Genomic DNA, 25,327 nt, shown 5'->3' with positions numbered 1-25,327 from the left:
CCTTTGGGTGTTTTCAATCAGCAGGGATGGGACCAGCAAGAAAGGCTCAATTCTATAAGGCTGCCATGTGAAGGAAAATCATTTCAATCTTATATTTTTTTTTGCTTGAACAGGCCAGGTGAAATGGGGAATCTATATATCAGGACATGGTACTTCTAAGGCTGATGATGTGACCTAGTTAGGGTAATGAAACATCTGCTAAAACCTCTCAGAGCATCAAGGAGCCCTCATTTCAACCTTAAGCTACAAATATTCTCCTTTATTGATCAGTTAAAATACATTTATTAAATAATTAGAGGAAGCATTACATAGTACATATTTTGGAACTACTGGTAATTGTTTATTTTCATGTCAAATTAAAAAATATATATTTAAATATTTGCTTCCTAGAATTATACCAACTATATAATTTTCTCTTGAATTTGTTCACTATGAACAAAAAGCGACCATTACTAGTAATTCAAAAAAAGTGTAAGACAGGTTTAAAGGTCACTGACTAATTTCAAATTGTGCCTAATTCAAACTTCATTGCTATATTATGATATATCCAATGCATTCATGTATTTTTTATTACAAAAAAATGTTTTGGACTGAATTGAACAGGTACAGTATATCTGGGCAGCAATTAGGAATATCACTTCTTATAAAATACACGATAAAACAGTGGTGTAAAAGTGAATAGCAATCAGTTAAATACAATGAAAAATGTCAAATTCTTCCTTGGAGATTTATTTTTATACCTCATTTACTACTTTCTTTATAGACCATTTAATTCAGATGCTCAAGACATTACATGCTCATTGAATAATTGGGATTGACTCTTAACAGTTCTTAACTAGCAGGAAACTAAATACATGCCGACATTACATTTGCTAGCTGTATAACTCTTAATTAGATGAATCAAAGCTGATACATTATTCCCTAATTAACCTTAAATATTTCCTGATGTTATTACATGTGCCGTATGGCAAGTTACAATTATCCAGAGCAGAGCTGAATGAGTACGTTTTTCTCAGAAAGGTAGCAAAAATTTTGTTAATGATTCTAATCTTCCAATGGAATATAACTTTTATAGTAAAAACAGTATTTTGGCTTCTACTCATACTTGAAGCAGGTGGAGGGTATAACCAGTTCCACACTGGCCTGTTGAAAGGACTAAGCAAGTTTCTCCATGGCCCCGATAACTTCTTGCATGATCCAGACTCTTCTAAGCACATTTAATGGAAAGTCTCAAAATAAAAATAAAAATGAATTGTTTCTCTACAGAACTCAATGGCACAATTTTATTCACACAATAATTTATCTAACTTGGCAATTGATTATCTCAGTGAGTGTTTAAATTGAGAAAATTATTTGGTTACTGAAACATGACATCATTTGCATTGTGTTTTAAACCAAACTCTCTGAACGAATCAACGTGAGAAGTATTTTCAGACAACTTATTTTCAGCACTGAGTTGTTCACTGTTGAGATAAATGCAAGACAGCGTGGAATTCTTTCTGGTAAGTTGATTTTCACCCATTTCTAATGTAGGATATTTCTTTTTGGGCTGCATTTTGTGCTTTCTTCTGACACTATGATCAAGGGAAGCATAACACATTTGGCGTTCAGCTGTTTGCTACAAAAAACAAGCAATTCATATTATTGATATGTCATTTTTACCATGATGGCAAACAGCTAACAGTAAAAGTAACAATTCAGTTGTATGATACACCTAAATGAAATGATATAGATTTGCAATTAAGTGTTTGGACATTGGGCGCTATCTAACAAAATGAAATTCAATGGTGAAAAAAATAAGGTTCTTCATTTGGGCAAGAAAAACCAAATGTACAGGTACAGTATAGGTGGTACCTGGCTCACTAGTAACTGATCTTGGAGTCCTAGTGGACAATCCCTTTAATATGAGCCAGCAGTATGCTGCAGCTGCCAAAAAAAGCCAACACAGTTCCAAGATGTATTAACAGATAGAATCAATTTCACGTGAAGTGTTAATACCACTTTATAATGCCTTGGTTGGGCCACACAGGTGTAACTCAAAAAATTAGAATATTGTGCAAAAGTTCATTTATTTCAGTAATGCAACTTAAAAGGTGAAACTAATATATGAGATAGACTCATTACATGCAAAGCAAGATAGTTCAAGCTGTGATTTGTCATAATTGGGGTGATTATGGCTTACAGCTCATGAAAACCCCAAATCCACAATCTCAGAAAATTAGAATATTACATGCAATCAATAAAACAAGGATTGTACATAGAACAATATCAGACTTCTGAAAAGTATAAGCATGCATATGTACTCAGTTGGTTTGGGCCCCTTTTGCAGCAATTACTGCCTCAATGCGGCGTGGAATGGAAGCTATCAGCCTGTGGCACTGCTGAGGTGTTATGGAAGACCAGGATGCTTCAATAGCAGCCTTCTGCTCTTCCGCATTGTTCGGTCTCATGTCTCTCATCTTTCTCTTGGCAATTCTCCATAGATTATGGGGTTCAGGTCAGGCGAGTTTGTTGGCCAATCAAGCACAGTAATCCCATGGTCATTGAACCAGGTTTTGGTGCTTTTGGCAGTGTGGGCAGGTGCCAAGTCCTGCTGGAAAATGAAGTCATCATCCTCATAAAGCTTGTCTGCGGAAGGAAGCATGAAGTGCTCCAAAATCTCCTGGTAGATGACTGGGTTGACCCTGGACTTAATGAAGCACAGTGGACCAACACCAGCAGATGACATGGCTCCCTAAATCAACACAGACTGGAAACTTCACACTGGACTTCAAGCATCTTGCAGTGTGTGCCTCTCCATTGTTCCTCCATACTCTGGGTCTTTGGTTTCCAAATGAGATGCAAAAGTTGCTCTCATCAGAAAAGAGGACTTTGGACCACTGAGCAACAGACCAGTTCTGTTTTTCTTTAGCCCAGGTAAGATGCTTCTGACGTTTGTTGTTCAGGAGCGGCTTTACAAGAGGAATATGACATTTGCAGCCCATGTCCAGGATCCGTCTGTTTGTGGTGGCTCTTGATGCACTGATTCCAGCCTCAGTCCACTCCTGAAAGTCCCCAACACTTTTGAATGGCCTTTTCCTGACAATCATCTCCAGGCTGCGGTCATCCCTGCCGCTTGTGCACCTTTTTCTTCCACACTTTTCCCTTCCACATAACTTTCTATTAATGTGCTTTGATACAGCACTTTGGGAACATCCAACTTCTTTTGCAATTACCTTTTGAGGCTTTCCCTCCTTATGGCGGGTGTCAATGATGGTTTTCTGCACAGCTGTCAGGTCAGCAGTCTTTCCCATGATTGTGATTCCTACTTGAACCTGACTGAGAGACCATTTAAAGGCTCAGGAACCCTTTGCAGGTGTTATGGCTTAATGAGCTGATTAGAGTGGGACACTTTGAGCCTAGAATATTGAACCTTTTTGAACCTTTTCACATTCTTATTTTCTGAGATTGTGGATTTGTGGTTTTCATGAGTTGTAAGCCATAATCCATTATGACAAATCACAGCTTGAACTATCTTGCTTTGCATGTAATGAGTCTATCTCATATATTAGGTTCACCTTTTAAGTTGCACTACTGAAATAAATGAACTTTTGCACGATATTCTAATTTTTCGAGTTTCACCTGTAGCATACTACATCCAGTTTTGGTCATCACGATGCAAAAAAAATGTTGACACTAAAACGTGCAGAGAAGAGCAACAAAGTTGATTAGGACACTAGAGGCTATAACATAATGGTTGCAGGAGTTGGGTATGTCTAGTTTAATGAAAAGAAGGACTGGAGTGACATGACAGCAGTCTTCCAATATCTCAGGGGTTACCACAAAGAAGAGGGAGTCAAGCCATTCTGCAAAGGAGCTGAAGGCATGACAAGAAGCAAATGATAGAAACTAATCAAAGAGAGAAGCAACCTAGAACTAAGGAGAAATTTCCTGACAGAACAATTAATCAGTGGAACATTTTGACTCCATAAATTGTGAATGTTCCAACACTGGAAGTTTTTAAGAAGAGATTGGACAACAGTTTGTCCGAAATGGTATAGGGTTTCCTGCCTGATCAGAGGGTTGGACTAGAAGACCTCCAAGGTCCCTTCCAACTTAGTTGTTCTGTTATTCTGGTAACTTCTTGGAAACAGCACTTTTTCCTCAACTGGTTTCCTATCTTATCTAATCATGAATTCATTATTTTTACTGTGAAAAATTGGATCCATTGGATCCATTCCTGAATCCATTGGAATAGGATCATAAAACGTAAGTTAATATTGGATTCCCTTTCTCTATTTGAATTGCTTATCTAAATAGTTCTTGCTGATACATTTTTATTGCAATCTTTGGAGGAAATGTTAGGGAATTCCATCAAACCTAATATGCTTTTAGGACTGGCATTGGGGCTTCCTGCAAATCAAGAACTCTATTATAGGACTCTTGGTTTCCTGTTAAACCTAAAAGATTTAAGATTTGTCATTATCCACAGTCATCTTTGAACAAGACTGTGGGAACTATGATTCTTTGTTCTTTGTGTACGTGCTAGGACAACGGAGCCTTCTGGTGGTTGGCTGGAACACGAAGCAAGGAGCAAGGACAAATTGTTGCCATTTCTAAACCAGGACTGTAGCAAACTTAAACTTTACAGCCTTGTATGCTTATGCGAATGATCAGTGCATTTTGTGTGATGTAATGCGTTTGTGATAGGACGCTAACAAAAATTGCTACGTTAACAAAGATTGCTTCTAATAAAAGAGGGTTTCAGAGTTTGCTCTGGGCTCTCATCCCGAGACAACCTTGCGTTGTGTCTTCTTTCCATGAGAGACCACCACACAAGACTTACTGTTTCCTTAGGTTTGCATTCATTAAGGTTATTATAGCAAGCATAATGTAAATAATGTTGTCACTGCAATACTTGATTCTTATATGTTCACTGTTGATCCACTTGAACTAATAGTTGCTAGCTTATTCCATATGCATTTGAAGAAGGCTATATTTTTTACTGATACTGCATTGGCATACTATATAAGAAAAGTCTATTCATTACCAGGCCATTCCCCTATTTTACTCTCTATTTGGATGAACTGGTTCAATATCTTGATTTCACACAATTCTACTTCAAATGGGGCAGGGCCTCCTACTTTGTCTCCACCCATACACCCTACTGGAGGGCTCTTGTATAGGTTAACAAACTGTGTTTGTAGCATCTCTGTAAATGGGTTATTGCAACAGTGTTGCTGTGTTATGAGATATCCAGAGATAAGTGTCTCAGAGATTATTCCAATAATGCTCTGGCAATGTTAATAATTTCTCAGTACAATTGTCTTTGACCAAATTTGCAAAGCAACCACATAGTTGCACGCTTAACTTTTATTAGCTAGATTTATGCCAGAATATGAAGGAGAATTAGGCGCCGGTCCTTCTCCGACATCCTGAAAATGAACCCTGCTCATTTGTGTGAAATCACAGATTCCACCAGTAACTGTAACAGATAACATTTGAATGCTTATCTATGATTCACACAACCCATATTTCCCAGCTCAATGATTAATGTGCTGTTCTTGAGAACTGAGCAGTAAGTAGGAGCCATGCTCAAGCATATTTAGGTATATCTCCTATCAAACTCAGGAGGGTTCAAAATGAATCTTGCTAATGCACAATCCAATTCTGAGAATTCACAGACCTTTTGTTAATTGTAATTAACAAGGTTGTGTTACACTGAATCATTGTACCATTATGTGGAATGTGTACCTGCAGCAGCACAGTGGGATGATTTTGCCAACTTAGATCTTTTCTAGAAAGAGAGTGCAGTCCTGAACTGGATGGGGGAAGAGGGGAGAGGTTCAGGGTAACCGTAATTTCAAATCACTTGGGGTATGCCTAGTAGCAGGAAACGGGTCCCCAACTACCAGGCCACAGGCCATTACCGGGCCGCAGACTCTTTGGAACCAGACCGCACAAGCGGCAGGAAAGCATGTGTGCATGCACAAAGCTTCCCTCACACAAGTGGTGACCATCTACCTCTTGGGAAAAAATTATCCCCTCTCCCCTCCAACCGCCAGGCTACCAAGCCAGATGGCTGGCCTAGACAATTATAGCTTTAGTTTGGCAAGATTCTGTGTATAGGTGTAAGCCAGGTGTAAGTTAAACTCATGTTGTCATGGTGGCATCACGTGAGATATTGTCACTTTTTCCCCCTTCGCTAAACCAGGCATGGGTGTGGCCAGCATGTGATGCATTTGCTCGTGGGCCACAAGTTTGACAGCTCTGGTGTAAGCAAATAAAAGCATGAGATTTCACTGTCTCATCTCTAAGCTTGGGTTTGAGATCACATCTATCTTGGCCATTGTAACTAAATGTTACTTTACCTGCAATAACTTAGAACTCTTGACTCCATAATTTCGTTAAGGTAAAATAATAAATGGACATAAATGAATGTGACATATCTACATAGAATTGATAAGGAAGATATAGAATTGATAAAGAAGATAGGGCTGGAATTAAACTTTAAATTGGCCAAGATTTTGAAAGTAACGTTCTGTATTTTAGTGCAGCTAAGATCCAGGCAAATCATTTAGCACCATAAAGGGCCTTGAAAAAAGCTGTTAGAAATTAAAGAACATTGATATAAACAAGCATGTACAAACCTGTGCATCAGTGGTGGATCTAGGAGAAGGGACATTCATTTGCTCATAGCAACTTTCATCTGAAAATAATTTTTGATGTAGAATGTTTTAAAATAGTTTATATTATTGTCAATCATATAAAGTCCTGCAATGACCTGTTATTTTTCAATACCATGCAATATAGCAGCTATAACTGTGCTGGTAAATACCTGACATATTTCACTTCCTCTAGATCAGGAGAATCTGCCCCTCAAGGTGCTTAGATCTGGCTGGTGCAACCATTCTGGAAACGGGCAAGAACTGGCCCATGGTGCCTCTGCCAGTGAAAATGAAGCTCCTGAGCTCCATTTTCGCTGGCAGAGGGTTGCAGGGGGCTGTCGCAGACAAAAACAGAGTTTGGGAGCCCATTTTCGCTGACAGAGCGCTCAGGCCACCACTGGTGCCCCCACATGAGTGACCTCATGCACCCCAGCCATGCCCCCCCAGCCCCCCCAAGTCAAACACAATCCTGATGCGACCCTCAATGAAATCAAGTTTGACACACCTGCTCTAGATTAAGGAAGGGCTTTTGGTGGGGGTGCAGTATAGTACTCTGCATCCACTTTCTTGGGTAGATATTTAAACTGAACTGAAGAAGCTTCTTGGATGAGAAATGAAACGTTTTCATGGAAAAAAACAAAGTCCAGTTGCCTTTTGGAAAAGCACCTTTGCGACTATGACCTGAATAACTGAGAATCTCCACAGACATAGAAATGTAAAAAAGTTCTGGACTTGTCCACAGAGTTCATGAGAAATCGAAATCATCACTAAAGCATGATAATATAATTAGAAGAATTTACTTATTTTAATTCCTTGCAAAAATATTCAAATAAACAGATCTTTAGTATATAAAGTTTTTATCTTCTGATTGAAATGAGAACATCACTAATATTGTGGCCAAATTTTCAATGGCAACAGTTAACACAAATAATTCGAATAATCAACAATGATTACCATATATTTAATTGCTTTTATATTCATTTACATAGACCATTGGTCCCAATAAAAGTGAATATAAAAAGTCTATACACCCTATTGAAATGCCAGTTATTTGAGTTGTAAAAAAAATATCAAACTGAAATAAACCACTTCTGAATTTTTTGCACCATAAATATAACACATAAGCTATATAATTCAATTCAAAAACAAGCCAAAAAAATGGGCGGGGGATATAACAATAAAAAAACTTACAATAAGTGTACCCACTCTTTTATAAGTAGGGATGTGGTTGTGTTCAGAATTAACTAATCACATTCAAATTGATGTTATACATGTCAGTACACACTTGCCATTAATTAAAGTGACTCTGATCAAGTCCATATAAAGATCAGCTATTCTAGCAGGATTTTTCTGTTTTTTACTAGTTGCCTCTTTCAGCAAAAACCATGGTCTGCAAAGAGCTTACAAAGAATCAAAGGGATCTCATTGTTAAAAGGTATAAGTTAAGAGAAGAGTACAAAACAATTTCCAAGGTATTGGCTATATCATTGAACACAGTGAAGACAGTCATCAACAAGTGGGAAAATATGGCACAACAGTGACATTCTCAAGAACTGTACTGTAGTACACATGTGTACTACATGTGACAACAATCTCCCCTGTTCTTCATGCGTCTTGGCTGTGAGGTAGGGTGGCAAGATGGCAGCTTTTTCTTACAAAGAAAAACATTCAAACTTGGCAAACAAGCAAACATTAAGTTTGACAAAAGCATGGGGAAAATATGTCATGGTCTAATGAGACCAAGGTTGAACTCTTTTGGCCATAATTCCAACAATTAAGTTTAACGGGTGTGTGCATTTTTATAGCCACTGTATGTATCTGTATATAAAATATACTAGCAATATTAAAAAATATTAAAACATTTTTAAAAGATAGGAACATTTGTTATTAACTTTTTGCTGTATTAAAGATGGGGAATTTCCAAATCTCCAAACCTTAATATATTTTATAATGTAATATAATATAATAATATTAGACACATACATATAAAACAGATATAGACAGATAGATAGATAGATAGATAGATAGATAGATAGATAGATAGATAGATAGATAGATGGAGTGCCCCTTGATGTGAGTGACATCGAGTTGGCCATGCCCACCCAGTCACTTGACCACCTAGCCATGCCCATCCAGTCGGTCATTAGGCAAATCACATTAGTGGTCTGTGGGATTTAAAATTATGAATTTAGTGGTCCCTGAGGTCAGAAAGGTTGGTGAGCCCTGAGTTAGATAATTTTGGGCCGGTCACTCTGTCTCTCAGCCCAGCTCACCTCACAGAGCTATTGTTGTGGAGAAAATAGGAGAAGGAAGTTATGTTGGATATGTTCTCCACCTCGAGTTATTTGTAAAAATAATAAAGGCAGGATACAAATTAAATAAATAAGCATGAACTACTATATTCTTCCTATAAACTGCAACATTGTCTTCCAGAAAAGAAGGAAAGAAAAAGGGGAAATGCCTACAACAATTAGTTCAAGTTAGTCATATGAACCTAAATTCAATGAATGGACAACTTTATCTATAACTTACTTAGCATCTCCTGATGGTAGTGATTAAGATTGTCATAAACCGGACAAACTTCTTCATGAAATTCCTCATTGCTGCAAAAGAGGGCAAGACAGATTTAAAACAAACAAATGTGGACATATTGTATTACATTGTATTGCATAATTTGTTTAGAAAATATAATTTATATGACTATGTGATTTACTTGAGTTTACACTGTTTTTGAATAAACAACTATTTGAAAATAATAGATTGGATCTCAATATATTCTGTCTCCCCTCTGCACTTCCTGCTCCCCCACCCATCTTTTAATTCATATGACTTTAATTCATATGAATTGTCTATTGTTATTGTTGTTTTTATTGTTTCATTGTTTTATTAATGTTAAATTTACATTTTTCATCTTTTTTCCCTGTTTTTATTGAAGTAAGGTGCCCAGAGTAAATGGAGCAAATAAATTTAGCTAACAAAGGAACATAAATAAAATAAATATCCAGATTTCCATTTATAGAAACAGATTCCTGATGTTCACCATAGAGGATGCAAACATGGTTACTTCTGATTTCTCATTTTCTATTTCCACCAATCCCCTGAAAATCTAATCAGTCTTTAAATCTAATCAGAAATTTATTTGAATATTAGGAGCTCGAGTTGGTAGTTATGTTGTGGGTTTGAGCTCAGAGCTTGGCAATTTGGTTACAAATGTTTCATCCCCATTCGAGGAGACATCTTCAGTGCACTTGGGATTGTGCTTGTCTGGGGAGCACTGGCCTTTATAAACCTTTCTGAGTTCTAGTCTGATTTTGGGCTGTGTGATGGCTGTAGTTGCTGATTCATAGTCCTCGGTTTTAAATACTGTCTGTGTGATGTAAATTAGTGGCGGTATTGTTGTTTGGCTCAACATAGCACAGTTCTACAGACTCTTGAAAGTACACAAAGAAAACACCCCAATCCAGCCAATTGTCTCACTCCCGGCATATCCACCTACAACCTTGCCAAAAAAATGTAGAAATGCCTAATCAATGACTCTCAATACTCCATAACTACGAAACACAATTCCTGGACAGGTTCAAACACCTACGTATCGATGAAGATGAAACAATTATATCATTCGATGCCACCACATTATTCACATCTGTAGACTTCAAACTGTTGACCTAATCAAATAACTACTGGACAACACAAAGCCACCAAGAAGACTACCCACAATAGATGATGATCTCCTCCAACTGTGCCTAACCACCCAGGGGAGACATGATAGCGGTCTTCCAATATTTGAGGGGCTGCCACAGGGAGGAAGGGGTCGAGCTATTTTTTAAAGCACCCGTAAGCCAGACAAGGAATAATGGATGGAAAATGAACAAGGAGAGATTTAACCTGGAAATAAGGAGAAACTTTCTGACAGTGATTAAAATCAACCAATGGAACAGCTTGCCCTCAGACACAAATTCAATCTAACTTGGCCCACAGTTGTAACACAGGTGAAGTCAAAGAGAGAAAGAGAATTCCTGGAAGCCTGGTTTTCCACCAATAAATCAGTAAACAGACACATTGACATCGACCCAATCTACCAACCACTTAGAATGAAAGAACAACATCAGTCATGATCTCGAAGGCAGCATTTAAAGACCAATGAATAGCCACACTGTAAACAAAATTATAACTTGGCAGATCTCAAGAAATCAGACCACATCTCACACAGCCGATCAAATCAACCTGACCATGACATCATTATAAGACATCCATACCGTGTTTCTCCAACAATACGGCCTCCACCAATAGGAAGGCCCAGCATGTTTTTTGGGCATAAAATCAAATTAAGCCCCTCCCCCCAAATTTAGGCCTATTTTAAAATATGCAAAATAAGGGGGAAGGGTGGGGAGACTTGCCGTTAGGAGCGCCCGGCGGGCAGGAATTCCTCGCCACCAGCCGCTCCTAATGGGCGATCATGGCGAAGCGCGGAGAGCTCCCTACTCCCACCAAACAACTTTGCTGCAGACACCTTTGGCACCCGCCGCTGTTGCTTTCCCTTCTGCCCATTCCGCCACCACGTTTGGAGCTGCCGCTTCCGTGTTTGGAGTGCCGCCGCCATTTGGAGCTCCAAACGCGGAAGTGGCAGCTCCAAACATGACGGCGGGTGATCTTTGTATTTTGGTCTGCGCGAAGTTCAGAGCGAGCAAGAGAGGGAGACTGCAATGCTTCCATCCGAGATGGCAACCTCACTAGTGGATCACAACGTGGCTGGAAGCCCGAATCGGTGGGATACGATGGCAATCTTTTTGGAGCGAGAGGAAAGGGAGAGAAGAGTTGCGAGGCGTAATTTGCAAGAGGAAGTGCTCAGCACGTGAGGAGTGCGCGCGGGAGGTAGGGGGAAGAGACGGATGGGATGCTGGACGCGCTGGGTTGAGAGGGCACCGCCCCTCCCCTCTCTGGAAAGGCGGGATCATAACTCTCGGGGCAAAAAAAGAGCGCACGGGCTCCTGAAGCTGAAAGGCACGATGGGGCGTGGCCAGAACCCTCCGGCTCCGGGCAAAGGGGCAGGCAATAAAATGCATGGACGAGTGGAGGAGTCGAAGCCATTTCCCAGCAAACATCCCCATTGGGAGGCGCCAAAGCTTTGGAAGTTGTGGATTGGTTGGAGGTCACAGCGGGGCGGGCTCAAAGGAGGTCCGCGGCAGCAGGGTTGCCTTAACCAACCCCGTCTTCCCATGTCAATAAGAGGGGCGCCTGCGCCGGGGGTTTGCGCGTCTTTTCCTCTCATGCGCGGTATTTGCTTTCCGAGAGAGGCCCGGGGTTTGGCCTAGAGCCGGTGGTGCGGCGGCGTGATAAAAAGCGGGTGGCCTCTTTCCCCCCTCTCTCTCTATGTATGAAAGAGCTCGCCTCGCTCGGAGCGTTTGGCGAAGCACACGAGTTTCGCAGTCGGAGAGGAGGCAGCGGCGAAAGGACGTGGCGGCAACGGCAGGATGCTGCAAGTCAGGACCTTGCATTGAAGCAGCCCAGGGGCACGTAGCCACCTCCCTCCAGCCCACCTTGAGGATTTGCCTTTTGTTGTTGGTATACTTGGCTTCAGGTGCTCCTGTCGCCGCCTTCCCTTTGCCTTCGAAGGTAAAGTGAATTATTTTAAAAACCTCCGCTCATCCTGCCAGGGCCGCGGCAGAGCCATGCAGGCTGGGCAGAACCAGGAAACACCCGCGGCTCACTTTCCCGGCTCTGCCCAGCTCGCACGGCTCCGGCGCGGCCCTGATGGGATGAGCGGAGGTTTTAAAATAATTTGCTTTACCTTCGAAGGCAAAGGAAGGCGGCGACAGAGCGCCTGAAGCCAATCTCCTCAGGGCTCCGGTTGCAGGGAGGAGCCCTGACTGGCCGCACGTAGCTGTGCCAAACGCTGCGGCATTACTGTAACGCCGCGGCAGCAAGGGAGAAGGAAAAGCAACGGTGATGGAAGGTCTCCCGAACATCCAAGCTGTCGTCGCCCGCCCATCCGAGGATGCAACGGTGGGGGGGAATTAAGTCCCCCCCAAAAAGACGGCCTAGCCGGTTTTTCGGGGGTCAAAAAAAAAATAAGCCCCGGCCTTATTATGTGAGAAACACGGTACAACAACACCAGCACTAATTTACAACACAGAGGCAATACTTAAAACCAAGGACTATGACTCAGCAACTGCAGCCAGCCAATCACACAACCTGAAATCAGACTAGTACTCAGAAAGGTATTTAAAAGCCAGTGCTCCCCCAGACAAGCACAATCTAACATGCACTGAAGATGTCTCCTTGAATGGGGCGAAACGTTTGCAACCAAATCACCAAGCTCGGAGCTTGAACCAACAACATATCTAATCAGTGTGTTAATATTATTATTAATTCCAGAAAATTAAGTTCCAATTTTAAACAATGTAAAAATAATTTTAGTTGGAGCCGGAAGTGTTCCAAAAATGTATCAGTATATTAAATTGGGATCTAGAATACACTGGATAAAGGTCTTTCCATGTAAGCACACCATCTCAAAAAAGGAAGACTTTTGCCATACCTTGAATTATATTCATTATAATCTTCACAAATTTTGCCTGGAAAACATTTTGAAGAAATCAACAAATTTTTAAAAATAGGTGTTTATCATTTCAATATAACTTATTTTTTAAGATGTGATACTTCTTTATTTCTTTATAAAGATACACTAAATATAAGATGGAATGTTCTCTGCATTTTCCTTTCCTACCATACACTTCTAACTGCTATGTCTCCTTGGTTTTGCTACCTCCCTTCTAATGCCTATTTTCATTCTGGTCTTCCTTCTGCCAGAACTCTCCCAGGCCCTTTGTTCCCATCTCCACTTTTTCTTCTACTTTCTACTTTGCTAAACTTACAAAGCAGTCTACATGCAATAAGTAGCAAAGAATCAGTTATAGCTAGTATCTCAACCTTCGCTCCAATCTAAGTATAGTATATAAAATTATACATTGCAATGTCCTACCTGTCGATAAATGCTTCAACCATAACAATACAAGAGCACACAATGGATACAAACTCAAGGTTAATCGACCAAACTTGATCGCAGGAAATACGACTTCAGCAACAGAGTGGTCAATGCCTGGAATACTCTACCTGACTCTGTGGTTTCTTCCCCAAACCCCAAAAACTTTAACCTTAGACTTTCTACTATTGACCTCACCCATTTCCTAAGAGATCTGTAGGGGGTGTGCATAAGCGCACCGACGTGCCTACCGTCCCTGTCCTATTGTTTCTTTTATTCTTCTTATATATATATATATCCATGTATTCATAACTACGTTTTTACTTATACCTATTATCTTGTAAGCAATTGAAAACCAAATAAAATAAAATAAAAATAAATAAAAATGTATACTGTATTGTATATTCTATACTGCATATAGACTGCTTTATAAGTTTGGGTAGAGCAGTGTTCCAGATCCAAAATGTTTTTATATATTCATATAAGTGTTGTATGAGTGTATAAAAACATATATAGAGAGAGTGTTTTTCAAGAAATAAAGATACCAGCAATATTGTACTATATGCAGATTGTATATTTTTTTTCCTTTTTCAGAAATGTAGGAGTGTGGCAAGAATGCTGATTGCCTTTATGTTGATTTATGACATAGAAATAAAAAGAATAGACTTGAATCATGCAACCTTCACTGCAGATGTGGAGTTGAAGTTTAGTTGCTAATGTTGGTAAGAGTATGTATGTGTGAGAATAAATGGAATGCTACTGAGCAAAAAGAAAGACAGCATAAGTCATATCGCCTTTAGTGTTTAATGTATCTATGGAAATATATATAAGACTGCTTGCAGAAATGTATTGGTGGAATGGGGATATAAATGAAGTTCTGATGCAAAAGAATATGTGTTTGCTGTGAACCCACAACAAAAGTTAGATGGTTTGATGCCGTAAATAGTATTGATCTGAACATTTATATACCAAAGACTATGGTAATTATGTTTTATAGGGAAAATTGCATAAATGACTGAAAGTAACTGGCAAAACCTAAAAGTAAATAGATTGATACGGGTGTACCAAGAAAGAATTTTATGAAAAGTGATAAATGCATGGAAAAATTTTAAGAAATGGAAGTGCTAGTAGAAAGAGAGTGGGTAACATGAATGTTTTTCAACATTTATTTGTTGAAAAAAAATAACAATGGCTGTATACGAATGTGCTTGTACTCAATTTGTTATGTGGAAATGAGTGTTTACTATGTCAGGAAAAACACAAAAGTTGAATGCCAGAGGAATGAGGTACTTAAAAGGATTGTCTGATAATGTAAGAAGCAATAGGGGCAAGAATGAATGAGTGCTGGACTAAATGAATGGGTCAAGAGGAAGAAAAAGACTTAAGAAAGATGTGGCTGGATGGAGTTCATACAATTTAGAGGGAGAGGCAGGGAGGGAGAGAGACAAAGAGAGAGAAAGAGAGAAAGAGAAAGAGAGAACTATTAAAAAGCAAAATGCCAATGTATGACACATTATATACCAAGCAGGACATAAGAACAGTGAGCAAAGATACAAATGCATGGGAAAAGGTAGTGAATGATACTGAGTTAGAATTCTTGATTTTCATGTCTTCCATGTCTTTGCTTACTGTTTTGTTATTCCCATTCTGTGCTTTCTATAACAGGATGTAACAAAAAAAAATAAAATTGTATGTATGTATGTATGAATGTAATATTGTAGCTTTGCTCTGCAGTATTTTCTGAACTTTTGCTGGCTCCTTTTTTAAAGTAATATCTCAAATTGGAGACATCAAAATCTGGGTTATTTGTGTTTTCTGGCTGAGAATAGTGGTGCTGGCAGTGGCTATAGAATTTGATTTTTGGCTCATATGGTACCTGAAGGCATTTGGATTTTCTATAATAACTAAAAGCATTTGCATATAGTAATAGTAATTCAGGAGCTTATATACCAGAAACAACTGTAAAGAAGAAGCTTCAACAGCCATCATGGTATAATAGTCATGAACTAAGGGAGGCTTAAACTTGACAAATGCCTACAGTTTCTTTTAAGTACATCTAGCACAGTAAACATGATTACTTTTGAAATGGATGATGCTTCTTGTTAAACCACAACTTAAGGTATCTTATATGTATAAATATATATGAGATTATTTTTAATGTGGCCTTAGTGAAAAGTAGCACTACTTTTACTGAGATCAGATAAAGAATTATTCTTTTTATTCCATTGCAGATGAAAGTGAAACCTCACTTCCTGCTATTTCTATAATTTACAACTTACATTATTCTTGTATTCCTTGTAGTAGCTGAGTTTGATTTGCTTATTTTCATCAGTTCACTGCTGTCATTTTGTTCATATGAATGCATTAATTAAGGCTTAGTTTAATTTAAAAGTCTTAAGATATGCCAATATATATTAATAACAAAGATATATTTTGAGACACTATCTTACTATGACCAATTATATTATCACATTGATTTACCCAAGATCAGAATATTGGTACAGTATCGTTTAGGCTAATGTTAATATGTAGTAGCTACAGTGCTGCAGATATCAGACTCCAACTGAATCTGCAGAGCTATTGATCAAAATCCATTGTACTATACAGGTAGTTCATTTCTATCCCAGGGATAAATCTGTTGAGTATTTAAGTAAACCTGTTGTGTATTCTCTACTATTCAGCTAGCACCTCTCCTCTCTTCTACATCTGTTTCTTCAGCTTTGCTTACCTTTTTGTTTCTTGTTTTTTAAGAAGTATGAAACATTTTTTAGTAAAGAAATTATCATAATAAGAGTTACAAAAGAAAGGGGTATCCAACAAATGATACACTGATTAGCATCCATTCCTGTAAGAAGAGAACAGTGTAAATAAAAATAAGAATTTTGTTCATTTAAATTTTTCAATTCAGTATTCATTTGACATGCTAGAATTTATATCCATGTATGAATTTTATAAACACAAGCACTACTTTTTTCTTTGAAAGGATCTTTGGATACGGGTAAATACATTATATGAGACATGTTCAAATTCTGAAAAACTAATTGTGTGTTCCCATTTGAAATTTACAATTTTATTTTCTCATACATTGATAAAACAGATATCCATTTTTCTAATATTGAGGCATAACCAGTTAACAATTGCTATAGAATAGTTAAAGAAAGGAGAACATTTAGATTTTATTAAAATGCTTAATGTTTTAAAAAATGAGTACACAGGAACATAGGAAATTACAAACTTGTATTAAATCTCAATTTTTATGCTAATTCTGCAAACTCATGAAGAAGGTGGCAGAAAGGTGGTGATTCTTTTTTTCCAGAAATTTTGAAACCATTGCATGAATAACAAAATAAGTAAGATATTCTCCACACTTTGTAAAGTCAGGAAAACAAAAAAATATGTGCAATTTGCTTTACTTGCTGACAAATTTACATAAAAAATATGAGCCGGCATGGCTCAGTGATTGGAATAGTAACGAAGGAGACTAAGTATGTAGAAAGTAGAGTGTGATATATATTAGCAATATATAGAATTGAAGCAAAGTATAATTGATATATATAGGCTAGATTCTCCAAACAGGTTTGCGGACAGAGTAAAGATTTACATTGGGATTTATGCCAGCCTTATCTTGTGATTCTTCTGAACGGCTTTTTGTTTGCTCGGAATTTGAAGGAGTATTTATATATATATATATATATATATATATATATATATATATATATATATATATATATATATATATTCTCAGTTTCGTACAGTATGGCATTCATTTTCCATGTAGTTGTGCTTTTAAAGTTGTAGCAACGTTTCGGCAGAATCTCATCTGCCATCATCAGGCTTCTGTATAGTGTTCATCTGTGAGTCAGACTTTTACAGTGGTTTCAGATTTAAATTTGGGGCAGCCTATTGCTGTGTCAGAATGGTTTTTTCTTCATCCTGATTGGTTGAGAGTCTTGGTCTGTGTTTATTGGTCTTGGAGTTTGCTGTGTTCTGCTTGATTGGTGTTTCTAATATCTTCTGTCTGTTTTGTGGCTCTTTTTGTATCTTGATTGGCTGGCAACATTGTGTTACTTTATTGGAGGCCTTTAGTGTAGCTTGGCTCCGGGTAAATGGACGGCTATCATTAGTTAGGAAGCTAGGTTTCATCTGGGTGCCTGGTTGGGGTGTGTTTGAGCTGGAGGTATCAGTGGGGATCTGTTTGTGCCCAGGTGCTTGTCTGGCTAGTGGTGTGGAGATTTTTTTGTTTGTGAGTGCAGGCTTCCAAATGATTGACAGTCTGGTGGAATCATCTCTTCTATTCATGCTTTCTGGTCTTTTTTCAATCTCTATGGCTTCTCTGATGATTCTGTGGCTGGGGTTTTCTATAGTGGCTAGGGTTTTGGTGCCATTGAAGTTGATGCTATGACCTGTGGCTTCCATGTGTTGGACTAGTGAACAGCTGTCCTGCCCTACATAAGAGGTACTACAGACAAAATCAGTAAGATACTACACAGACATCACATCAAGACTACCTTCAAAACAGACAGAAAAATAGCAGGCATCCTTAGAAACCCCAAAGATAAAATTGACCTGGAAAACCAAGGCATATACAAAGTCCCCTGTGCATCATGCCTGGCCACATACATTGGACAGACTAATAGAAGAATAAGTACCCGCCTGGATGAACACAAAAATGCAGTAAAAAAGCTGGAACACACTTCCTCACTAGCCATAGAGATTGAAAAAAGACCAGAAAGCATGAATAGAAGAGATGATTCCACCAGACTGTCAATCATTTGGAAGCCTGCACTCACAAACAAAAAAATCTCCACACCACAAGCCAGACAAGCACCTGGGCACAAACAGATCCCCACTGATACCTCCAACTCAAACACACCCCAACCAGGCACCCAGATGAAACCTAGCTTCCTAACTAATGATAGCCGTCCATTTACCCAGAGCCAAGCTGCACTAAAGGCCTCCAATAAAGTAACACAATGTTGCCAGCCAATCAAGATACAAAAAGAGCCACAAAACAGACAGAAGATATTAGAAACACCAATCAAGCAGAACACAGCAAACTCCAAGACCAATAAACACAGACCAAGACTCCCAACCAATCAGGATGAAGAAAAAACCATTCTGGCACAGCAATAGGCTGCCCCAAATTTAAATCTGAAACCACTGTAAAGTCTGACTCACAGATGAACACTATACAGAAGCCTGATGATGGCAGATGAGATTCTGCCAAAACGTTGCTACAACTTTAAAAGCACAAGTATAACGACGTGGGAAAATACCCGAACAAAGCTCAATACCATACATATAAATACCCGCGAAAACTTAAGAAAACACACACACACACACACACACACACATATATATATATATTTGTTTTCTTAAGTTTTCGCGGGTACTTACATGTATGGTATTCAGCTTTGTTCGAGTATTTTCCCACGTCATTCTAGTTGTGCTTTTAAAGTTGTAGCAATGTTTCAGCAGAATCTCATCTGCCATCATCAGGCTTCTGTATAGTGTTCATCTGTGAGTCAGACTTTCACAGCTGTTTCTGTTTTAAATTTGGTACTAGCCTACGCTGTGCCGGAATGGTTTTTTCTTCATCCTGATTGGTTGGGAGTCTTGCTCTGTGTTTATTGGTCTTGGAGTTTGCTGTGTTCTGCTTGATTGGTGTTTCTAATATCTTCTGTCTGTTTTGTGGCTTTTTTTGTCTTGATTTCCTGGAAACATTGTGTTTCCTGTATTGGAAAGTGCGGCTTGGCTCTGAGTAAATGGACGGCTAGCATTTATTAGGAAGCTAGGTTTCATCTGGGTGCCTGGTTGGGGTGTGTTTGAGCTGGAGGTATCAGGGGGCGATCTGTTTGTGCCCAGGTGTTTGGCTGGCTTGTGGTGTGGACATTTTTTTGTTTGTGAGTGCAGGCTTCCAAATAATTGACAGTCTGGTGGAATCATCTCTTCTATTCATGCTTTCTGGTCTTTTTTCAATCTCTATGGCTTCTCTGATAATTCTGTAGCTGGGGTTTTCTATAGTGGCTAGGGTTTTGGTGCCATTGAAATTGATGCTATGACCTGTTGCTTTCATGTGTTGGACTAGTGAGGAAGTGTGTTCCAGCTTTTTTACTGCATTTTTGTGTTCATCCAGGCGGGTACTTATTCTTCTATTGGTCTGTCCAATGTATGTGGCAGGGCATGATGCTCAGGGGACTTCATGTATGCCTTGGTTTTCCAGGTCAATTTTATCTTTGGGCTTTCTTAGGATGGCTGCTATTTTTCTGTCTGTTTTGAAGGCAGTCTTGAGGTGATGCCTGTGTAGTATCTTACTGATTTTGTCTGTAGTACCTCTTATGTAGGGCAGGACAGCTGATCCATAGGTCTGTTCATCTTCTAGGTCTTTATTATGTCTCAGTGTGTTTTTGTGGATCAAGCCGGTGATTTTGCTTTTGTGGAATCCATTAGCTGTCAGTACTTTAGTCAGGATGCATAGTTCAGTCTTTATGTGTCTCTTGTCTGCCAGGCGTTTGGTTCTAGCAATTAGTGTTTTGGCCACGGAGTTTATCTGTGCTGGGTGGTGGTGGGATTGGGCATTGAGGTAGCGGTTGGTGTGTGTTTTCTTCTGGTATAGTTCGTTGTCAGACGAACACTATACAGAAGCCTGAGGATGAGATTCTGCCGAAACATTGCTACAACTTTAAAAGCACAACTATACTGATGTGGGAAAATACCCAAACAAAGCTGAATACCATACATATAAATATTTTTGTTTTCTCCAAAAATCTGTTTAGAAATCATACAGATCAGGTAACATTGACAAACATATGAGAAATATAGGAAAACATAAAAGAATATTGAGCAAGTCAACATTCAAAACAAAACAGCAAGTTTAATGAAACATATTCTAGGATTTGTACCACCTACTTGTGCTACCACAGTGCTGTAAATTTGAACTTCAACAGCTATGCTGATTAACTTCTAGTTCAGAGAAAACTGTACAAAGGCACTTTTGCAACATTTATTCTGGAGCTATGGCGCAAACATTGTTTTCAGGTAGGATTTGTGCCTTGTCCTGCCTCTTCTGTCTTCTCTGTCTCCTGAAGTCAAAGTGCCTGACTGACTTTCAACCATCATCATTTGCCACACAGTCTCCAGCCTTTTTTCCTTACTGCAAAAACTAATGCAATGAGGAAAGTACATACTGTGGTCAGGAGTATCTGTAATGATGGACACTGGGCTTCAAAGTGGCAAGCATGGCAGAGAGATCAAAGCTCCACCCCTTTTAATGTGTGGCACAGCACTGCAGGCTTGCAAAAGGGAGCAAGGCTTCAATCACACAATTGTGCCTGCCATTTTGCAGCCAGTCACTATTGCAGCAGATGTTCCTGATTGATTGGATCACTTTTTTTCATTCCTCCCCTGGTCATCTTTCCATTATCCCCTTCTCTGCTCTTCAGCATCTTTTGCATTCAATTTTATCCCACCCCAATGTACTACATGTATACTTTGTGACATTGCTATAACAGTTATGATAATAATGCAATGGAGGCCATGATTTTCCCAACTGCTGACAGTCATTTTAATTGCTTGTGCTATGTCGCTACTCTGCAGTTGCTGCCAATTTCTCTCCAAGGCCACTTTAGCTGGGCAGCAGGAAAGGTCAAGAATCTATCTGCCTGTGTCATGCCTGCCTCACACATCACAAGGCATAGACCAGACATTCCACAGACTGCTTATCTACACATGTGAAAAAGTAAACACCTTTTGCCCTCGCCAACAGGCCTATTGGCAGTGTTTCAAACAAGAAGGGTCTCTGGCGTAGAGGCTGTCCATCAGATCTTTTAAAAGAAACTGAGGCAGATGAGCAAGCAAGAACAAGAAAGATAAGCGGGTGAATAAAACTCTTAAATGAGCAAAAGTAAAAAAGCTGAGCAATTAAGAGAGAGAGAGAACGAAGCAAATAGAAAGCTTGTAAGAGAAAAGCCTCCAAGAAGCAGCAAACAACAAATGAGAAAGCCAGCATAAAAAATAACAAGCACAAGAGTATTGTACCAAGAGAAGCAGGACTTTAGTGAGGGCTGTAATGTCTGATTCACAGGATGAGTGTGGGCTTCCAGCAAAGCAGGAAAACTGTAACCCCACAAATCAGGTTCTGACAGATAACCAAACCAACAGGTTGCCAAATGTCAAAGCTCACTTCTTGTCTCAGCTCTATCCCATAGTATGGACAGTGAGTAGTAGATGTTTTGTCCCACTTTCAGGATATCCACCAGTGGTTGGGACAGTTGTGCCTCATCATCAAATGAAGTTAACACTTTGATGACAAAACAAGGCAAACTACACCAGAATGTTAAAGAATGCAGTACAGGGTGAGATATACTCCTATCCCAAAGGTCAAGAGGCAACTGGACTGTTTTTGTTTTTCATTGAAGAAATTTCATTTCTCAGCCAAGAAGCTCCTTCAGTTCTGAAGGATTTTAGCCTAGGACATCTCGCCGTCATTCTATCCAACAACAAAACATTTGAGCCATAGAATTCAGTGGAAAGACTAACAGAGTTCAATTATTCTTAGTTGTCAGAGGATTTTCCAGTGATTGCACATAAACTCTGGATCCCTCAGCCTGAATAGACTAGGCCAAGACTCTATTAATAGGCTCATTTATCTTATTTTCTTAAATAAATGTATTTAAAGCTTCATTTAAGTTGTTGTGTTTGCCTGATCTTGATTTAATTATACGTACTTTGTTGTATTATAACTGTTCTTGTATTTGATTTTAATTGTTTGAAAGTAAACATTAGTGGTACACCAGCACTAGACTGTAATATAAATAAGTTATCATATAAATAAAATACGATAACCAGTGGCTTGGCTCCACCTTACCTGTGCTTATGCAAAAGACCCATTTTTTTACTCTCTATTCTGTTTCTTTCTCTCTCACACACACATGCATACAAATTACATGGTCTCATGATTCCCACAAAGAATATTACAATATTACAGAATGAGTGCAAGAATTTACAGCAAGAAGTATTGTTTTACCAGCATTATTCCATTGAAACTAATATGCAAAATTTGCAGTTAGTCATGGGTGCACACCTTGTTTCAGATCAAAGTATGGCTTTAGCTCTTGGATGATATGTCAGCAGCACTAGAGTTTAAAAGTAGGTAGGCCATGATAGATAAATAAGATAGATGACAATTAAATTTGATGTATATAATTAAAATAAAATTAACGCCATTCATATGATAATTTCTTATGTATTTAATTATTTCTGTTCTATTGCATTGAAATTATGATTGAAAGGCAAACTTTTAGAGAGGCTCTGGAAAAACATTGCTTGGAGCTTTGATATGTGTATCTATAGCTTAGATAATATTTAGATATCTCTGGCTGAAATCAAGGAATTGATCAAAATGAAATGTAATTATCTTTGTAGAAAAAAATACTAAAACAGAATCTCTCTACGATAGCACTCATATGTATCATTTTGTTTTTAAGTGTAGGTATTCTATTTTTATAGAATATAGAATACATAATACTATCAAAATCTTTGGTAACAATTATATCATAATCTTCAAATTCTGCCCGGAATATATTCTTAATAACTATTAACACCAATTAACTCTGTTGTTACATTCTCTGACCCCCGCTCCTTTAACCTCAAACTATTGACTCACCCCATTCCTAAGAGGTCTGTAAGGGGTGTGCATACGTGCACAATCGTGCCTACCATCCCTGTCCTATTGTCCCCATTTATTTGCACCTATTTCCTATATTCTTACTCATGTTTATACTTATACCTATTATCTTGTAAGGGATTGACAAATTAAACAAACAAACAAATTAGTAAATTAGTAAATCTCCATGGACATTATCGCTGTACAAAAACTTTATTAAGAGTACAGTATGCATATGTATACATTCATGTATCCCTTTATATCAACTCTGATTCAATCTAATCAGATTTCTCCAACTGTTACTTTTTGGATGGGCTGGGGTTAATACATCTCGTAAAATTGCTGAAATATTCTTTTTAATTGCATAACTATAATTGTCCCTTTCTTACTGTCATTGGGATATGTCCTCTTAGAGAAATAATGACATGCATTTCTGAAAAAAAAATATATGCAAGAGTAGAATCTTTATTTCTTGTCAGCAATTGATTTTATTGCCTACGTCTGTAGTAATGTTCCTAACTTACAACCCTGGTTTTGCAATGTGGTATGGATCTTTTTTAAAGCAATTCCTTCAGTCAGACTTAATCATACGCTCACTTGTTATTATATGTGAAACCATCATTTCGTCAAAAAGTGTCCAAATTACAATTCTATATGGGTAATTCCACTGCATACTTTTGTATTGAGAAATTATAAAAATGAAGTATTGGCTTAAGGGAGATCAACAACCAGGATTAAAATCTCTATATCATCAAAGAAGTAGCCATCACACTGAACTGACATAATATGTGGGAGTTTGACAGAAGGAAGTACTTCTTGGCATATTAAGGAAATATTGGATACGTTTTTACTACCTTTACTGTCTATACCACTTTACAAAGCAAATCACAGTAGGAAAAATCTCAAAGGAACTAAAATAATTACTGACATTCAAATGAGCACCAGTACTAAATAAATGGAGTAAAAATTCTGCATACTTTAAACAGTTGATGTATGAAAACAACTAGAATGATTGCTGCCTTATATCTACTTATCTGGGAATAAATCTAATTGAATTCATTAAGACTTCAGTCGATGTAGACATTACAGCTTAAGGTAAATATATTGATACGAAGAACTCATGTTGGGGATTCATATCTCCAGGAGTATCAACTGTTTTAATTAAGGGACCACCTATGGTCTATTGTTTTCTCATCCCATACAATATCATTCAAAGGCAATGCAATTTATATTTCCGAATTATAATTCTGCCTTTGTCTTGGAATAATCAAACATTCTTCTGTATATATTTGTGAAATAAATAAAGTTCTCATCTCAGCCATCATCTCAGTAAAGGCAAATCCATTATGTGATTGAACAGCCCTGAACTGGCATAAACACAGATATGCCCTGTTAGAATAAGTTTTAAAGGATAATCTAAAAGAGAATTAATCAAAATTTAGTTGGGTTTTTAGTTTTCAAAACATAAGCCTCAAAAGCAAAAGATAGTTACACAACTATATTTTGTGTACATAACTAACATTAGTTATGAGTACTAACATTAGTTCCTCCCAACAAATATTTAATAATAATGTTTCTTTCCACCTATCTAAAGATAAATTAAAATTCACAAAGATTATCAAAATGAGTAGACATTGAATTCTTTTGGCAGCCTGCCTTTGGATTTATAAACATTTTGAATAAGTTTTTTTAAAAAAAGATAATTGAATTTTATGGTATAAAGGAAAGATACTTACCTTTCAATTTCCTGCTGGTTAAAGAAACAAACGGAAACAAAAATAGGTCTCAGTCAGAGACTCAAGAACTGACTTTTGTTTGTTCAACACTGAGTTAATCTGGGCATTTAAAATTCAAGTTTAAATCCTACAAACAGGAAATGTGGTAGGCCATTCTATAACTGCTATGAATAAAAGCTCAATTATTTTTCTTCTTTGAATCAAATTCTTTTATTAAATTTAGTGTTGCAAGTACGAAAGTAAATATCTTTATTCTGAAGATTATTACATTTTAATTGAAAATCCAAATATATATAACATA

The 25,327-nt window shown here is 38.1% G+C and overlaps 1 protein-coding gene across 2 annotated transcripts; it reads right to left on the bottom strand.

Moving 5' to 3' along the window:
- Window positions 1-258: 258 nt before the first annotated feature.
- Window positions 259-25,122, bottom strand: TRAT1 (T cell receptor associated transmembrane adaptor 1). 2 transcript variants are annotated; one of them, XM_087966537.1, is made up of 6 exons: window positions 25,027-25,122; window positions 16,355-16,471; window positions 13,183-13,219; window positions 9,180-9,250; window positions 6,630-6,688; window positions 259-1,618 (listed from the first exon to the last, which is right to left on the bottom strand). In XM_087966537.1, exons 2-6 carry the CDS (start codon window positions 16,467-16,469, stop codon window positions 1,358-1,360), a joined length of 543 nt encoding a protein of 180 aa, XP_087822663.1. In that variant the 5' UTR covers window positions 16,470-16,471; window positions 25,027-25,122; the 3' UTR covers window positions 259-1,357. The 2 variants fall into 2 exon arrangements, with proteins under 2 accessions (XP_087822663.1, XP_087822664.1); XM_087966538.1 differs by having other exon boundaries at window positions 1,291-1,574; window positions 25,027-25,111.
- Window positions 25,123-25,327: the final 205 nt, after the last annotated feature.

Source organism: Notechis scutatus, chromosome 5 (genome assembly GCF_049901735.1).
Source record: "Notechis scutatus isolate UNSWTSFEM ecotype Mainland chromosome 5, rNotScu1.2, whole genome shotgun sequence".
Taxonomy (NCBI): Eukaryota; Metazoa; Chordata; class Lepidosauria; order Squamata; family Elapidae; genus Notechis; species Notechis scutatus.
This window is presented reverse-complemented; position numbering and strand designations above follow the sequence as displayed.

What these genes read in the sequence shown, in the direction of transcription:
- TRAT1 (XM_087966537.1), bottom strand. Translation starts at nt 16,469, where the DNA reads ATGGATGCTAATCAGTGTATCATTTGTTGGATACCCCTTTCTTTTGTA. An exon ending in AAAAAACAAGAAACAAAAAG is followed by an intron (nt 13,220 to 16,354) that starts GTAAGCAAAGCT and finishes AATGTTTTCCAG; the next exon opens with GCAAAATTTGTGAAGATTAT. An exon ending in GATCCACCACTGATGCACAG is followed by an intron (nt 1,619 to 6,629) that starts GTTTGTACATGC and finishes TGTTTTTTGTAG; the next exon opens with CAAACAGCTGAACGCCAAAT.